The sequence below is a fragment of the Dendrobium catenatum genome, unplaced genomic scaffold (genome assembly GCF_001605985.2).
Source record: "Dendrobium catenatum unplaced genomic scaffold, ASM160598v2 fragScaff_scaffold_387, whole genome shotgun sequence".
In the NCBI taxonomy this organism is placed as follows: domain Eukaryota; kingdom Viridiplantae; phylum Streptophyta; class Magnoliopsida; order Asparagales; family Orchidaceae; genus Dendrobium; species Dendrobium catenatum.
Window position 1 is genome coordinate 676,023 of NW_021318849.1, and position 4,739 is coordinate 680,761.

The 4,739-nt window shown below is 44.5% G+C and overlaps 1 protein-coding gene across 1 annotated transcript; it reads right to left on the bottom strand.

Moving 5' to 3' along the window:
- Positions 1 to 406: 406 nt before the first annotated feature.
- On the bottom strand, positions 407 to 3,091 carry LOC110096865 (pentatricopeptide repeat-containing protein At2g03880, mitochondrial). Its single transcript, XM_020822993.2, has one exon. It carries the CDS (start codon positions 3,014 to 3,016, stop codon positions 620 to 622), a length of 2,397 nt encoding a protein of 798 aa, XP_020678652.1. The 5' UTR covers positions 3,017 to 3,091; the 3' UTR covers positions 407 to 619.
- Between the last annotated feature and the right edge of the window lie 1,648 nt (positions 3,092 to 4,739).

Sequence of the window (4,739 nt, forward strand, 5' to 3'; positions counted from 1 at the left end):
CTTCAACGAATTCAATTAATACTTTATTATATAATTCAATTAGGTTATCAATTTTTAATCATCTATCTCAAGCTTCCTACAGTAAATTTTTTTATGAATCTTCTCCCTCTTTTAAACAGTTTCTTTAGAACTCAATGTTTTAGATTGAGCAAATTATTAGAGAATTCTAGTGAAATTTTGCCTCCATATCTGACCACTAAAGGCTAATATAGTCGAAAAGTTACGTTCTGTGCCTTAAGAGTTATAGAAAATGCATTAAACCAATGTTACTAGCAACAGCCTAATAACAGATTAGTTGTTCTTTAAATCAATCCCAGTTATGACAAATACAATTGAGTTTTAGATTGAGTGTTCAACACAAATTATCGTTAAATAATAATTATTATATGATAACATATCAAAAACATTAGAAAAAAAATCATAAATGTAATCTAAATAAAATAAATATCGTACAACGACAACATGGTCTTCTATCTTGTCTGACCAATTCATATATTTTGCTCATGTTCAGTCTTAGCAACTTTTCTGATTTGATGATATAGAATAGTGTGAGCCAATACGATCAATTTTATAAGCTCACAATCAGTTGAGATCCTTCAATAAATTTTCTCGCCTAATACTACCAGAAATCAGAACATGAGCAATTCCCCCCAATAAAGTGATGGAAGCAATTGAGATCCCTCAACACAATCACTCTTTCATACACCTTAGCAACCAGTTTCAAGACGCTATGGCAATCCCCACAAATCCTCAAATTCTTATAAACTCGTATGGGCTTACATATAGGGTTGCTCATCAACCCAAACGCCACTGCGAGCTTCTCACTGTGGTGCGCTAGCCCCCTCTCTTTCTCCTCTCTTGTCACATCTTGTAGAGCCCACTTTGTGTCAACCACATACCCCTCAGCTCGCACTCGCTCTAGCATCTCCCTAACTTTCTCGTATATCTCCGTCGCCCTCGGATGACCTTTGTCCTCTGCGTGGAACACGTATACTTTCCCCTCTTCCTCCATCCAACTACAGCCGGGTTCCTTATACACCCTATTTGCACGCATCATCCCCCTCATTTGGGCCGCCTTTGCCCATTGACCAGCCCAAGAGTACATGTTTGATAGCATCACATATGATGCTGCATCATTTGGATCCAATCGTAGCACCTGCTTCGCCGCCCACTCTGCCACATCAATGTTGCGATGCATTGCACTTGTCGCTAGCAATGCCTTCCACACAGTCAAATCAGCAGCTTGACCTGCCTGACACAATAGCTCTATCGCCTCGCTAAATCGACCAGTCCGACCTAACAAATCCACCATGCACGCATAGTGCTCAGGTCCAGGGGATACCCCATAGACCTGCTCCATTGACTCAAAGTATGTCCGACCGATCCACACCAAACCGCTATGGCTACAAGCGAACAAAAGACCAATAAAGGTCACATAGTCTGGTCGAGCCCCTTCTCGAACCATGCAGTCGAAGAGCGGGAGAGACTCGCAGCCTCGACCATTGCGAGCATACCCCATGATAATAGCTGTCCACGTAATTGCATCTCGCCAGCTCATTGAGTCAAACACCACACGCGCTTCATCGGCACACCCGCTCTTAGCATACATTGTAACAAGGGCATTGCCAACCGAACGGAATGATTCAAGACTCAGTTGGATTGCTAGCGCATGAGCCTGTGTACCCAGTTCAAGAAGAGTGAGTTCGCCGCAAGAACTGAGCACACCGGAGAGAATGAACTCATCCGGCCTGACCCTGGCAGCTCGCGTCAAGCAATAGAGCTGGAGCGCTGACTCGTGAGAGATGTGGCGAGCATAGCCATTATACAGCGCAGTCCATCCAACAATATCCTTGTGCGGCAAATCCTCGAACATCTCGAGGGCGATCTTTGGTCGCCCACACTTGGCGTACATATCGATGAGGGCGTTGCCAACATGCTGATGGTTGGTGAAGCCCGTCTTCAAGATCAAGCAATGGAGAGCGCATCCATTGCATAGATGTCCAACAGAAGCAACGGAATTGAGCGCTGAGGGGTGTGTGAACTCGTCTAGTTTGATATCTCTTTGGCGCATTTGAAGGAAGAGGAAGAGTACGACCTCGTGGATCGCCGCGCGGGAGCATGCTACTATGAGACTGTTCCACGATACCGGGTCATCGTGCTCCGCCGACTCAAGAATCATCTTTGCATCAGAGATGTAGGAGCACTTGGCGTATAAGCTCACCAGCGAGCTCTGGATGAACTGGTTAGTGTCGAGCCCTGTATGAATCGCCACGGCATGGATCTGCTGACCGAACCCAAGAGCAAGTTCAGAAGCACATGCCGAGAGGACGCTCGGAAGAGTAAATTGGTTTGGATACATATCCTTAGCTCGCATTAGGCGAAAGCAGTCCATCGCAATGAAGTGGTCGCCATTATTTACACGGGCTGAGATGACAGCGGTCCAGAGAACCCGGTTGGTCAGATGCTCTATTGGAACGGAAGCGAAGACCGCGCCTGCAATGGCAGATTCGCCGCATTTGGAATACATGTCCACTAGGGCGGCGGCTATAAAGGAATCGGCGTCGAGGGAGGACTTGATCGCGAGAGCATGGCCGAGAAGACCTACGATGATGGAAGGGAGAGTGGAGCACGCACGAAGCGAGGCGCCCAGAGAATAGGGATCGGGGCGGATGCCGGCCGCAAGCATGCTGCGGAAGAGGAGTAGGGCATCAGCAGCACGGCCGTGCCGTGAAAAGCCGGAGATGAGGGAAGACCAGGGGATTGAGGAGGAGTGAAGATGAGGGCAGCTGTGGAAAAGATGAAGAGCGTCGGGAAAGAGGCCGGAGCGGGCGTAGGCAGAAATGAGGGTGTTCCAAGAGATGGCATCTCGGTGGGGCATTTCATCAAAGAGACGCCTGGCATCGCTGAGCCGACCAGACTTCGAAAGGAAGTTCAAGCGTCTGTTGCAGTCAAGAAGAGTGTTTAGAGATCGGGGGCATGATTGAATTGTGAGGGAGGCGTAAGAAGCGACGCTCATGCTAAGGGAAAAAGAGCGGTGGGTTCAAATTCACCCGGGTTAATATATGCCGGGTTCCTTTGAAGGGAGTGCGGGTAGGTTTTTTCAAAAGATGGAATGTGAGGGAGTTTCTAAGCTATGTTTTGAGGAACTTTTATTATATCCAGTGAACGTACGGTCCTCTACGTTCGGTTTTAGATCAAAACAGCGCAAAAAACTCGGTACAACTCGGTACTCGGTATTGCGCTTTTTTTGCCTACAACCGAACGTAGAGGAGCGTACGTTCACCGGATAAAATAAAAGTTCTGTTTTGAGTGTGATAAAATTGGGCACTTTAAAATCAATTGTCCTAAAGTGTGTTTGGAGGTGGCTAAGGATGGTTTGGGACCGGAGCTTTCTAAGGATGTTGTGGTATGAGCTTCTCGAGGAGGTGTGGAAGGTGGTAAGGAGAATATTGGTGTTGGATATGGGCCTTGGTTACATGTTAACTATGGTAAGGGAATGTTCAAATTTGCTGATAGGAGGTTGAGAAAGCAGAATGATGTTAGTAATAGTAGGAAAGTTCATGTTTATGTAGCAAAAAAAAAGTCTTCTGGTTGATTCTAAAGTGGATGTTGATCCTATTCAGATGGTTGAGATTGGCCGTGGATCTTCATCTGCTCGGACTGCGGTGTTGGATGATGATTCTGTTCATGAGGATGAAGGCTTTGTTGGTCAAGATCTTGAAGTTTTGCCTTCTGGCGTTGTTGTGTGTTCTGGAGGTAAGAAGTATGGTAAGCCTTTATCTGCTCCTGGTGTTCTTACTGGTAATAAGTTTGAGTGGCTTTCTGGTATGGAAGAGGAGGGGGGTTCTGGGGATGTTGAGTTGGTGGGTAATTCGGGTGGTATTGTGGAGGAGGTGGTGGGTTCTCCTAATAAGGGGAATCATGGTTTATCTGGGGTGAATTCGGTTGGGGTTGGAGTAGGTGTAGGGGGTGTGGTTTTGGAGAAGAATTTTGGTAAGGAGGAGAGTATTTTTGTACATAATGATGTTGTTGATGATTGTAGTTCATTCAGGTATAAAGTTAAACATCAAAAAGAACTCAAATCTATTGGATCATTTAATATCATTACTCGAAGCACGAAGAATGAATTTGGGAAGAATAAAAAGGAATGGGGTCCTTCCCCCTTTATCTCTTAATGACCTCTATTTCTTTTTGGAATTGTAGAGGGCAAAGAAGGAGGCCTCTATTTGTATCATAAGGAGTTTGTTAAAGATCATGAAGTGCATTTTGTTGGGCTTGTTGAGACAAATATTTCTTCTATTGATAGGTTGCAAATTAATAGATTCTTGGGCATGAATTGGGATTTTTTTCTAGTCCCTTCAGATGGATTATCTGGTGGGATTATGGTCTTGTGGAGATCTAATTTGGCTTTGTTTTTTTGTTATTGAGGCTTCTTCTCAATCTATTATCGGTGAGTTGAATGTGACAAATAAAGAAAGTTAGTTAGTTTTAATGGTGTATGTTAGTAGAGTTATTTATAAAATAAGATCTTTATGGAATAGCTTGGAATTGAATTCATCCAAAGATCTCCCTTCGGTGATTGGGGGGATTTTAATTCAAGGTTCGAAGGACATGAAGATGTTTATGAATAAAAATAACTATCATGAAGTTGGATTTGTTGGTCCTAAATTTACCTGGTGTAACAATAAGATTGAAGGTGCTCGCATTTTAGAGAGGCTGGATAGGTGTTTATTAAATTT

What these genes read in the sequence shown, in the direction of transcription:
- LOC110096865 (XM_020822993.2), bottom strand. Translation starts at nt 3,016, where the DNA reads ATGAGCGTCGCTTCTTACGCCTCCCTCACAATTCAATCATGCCCCCGA.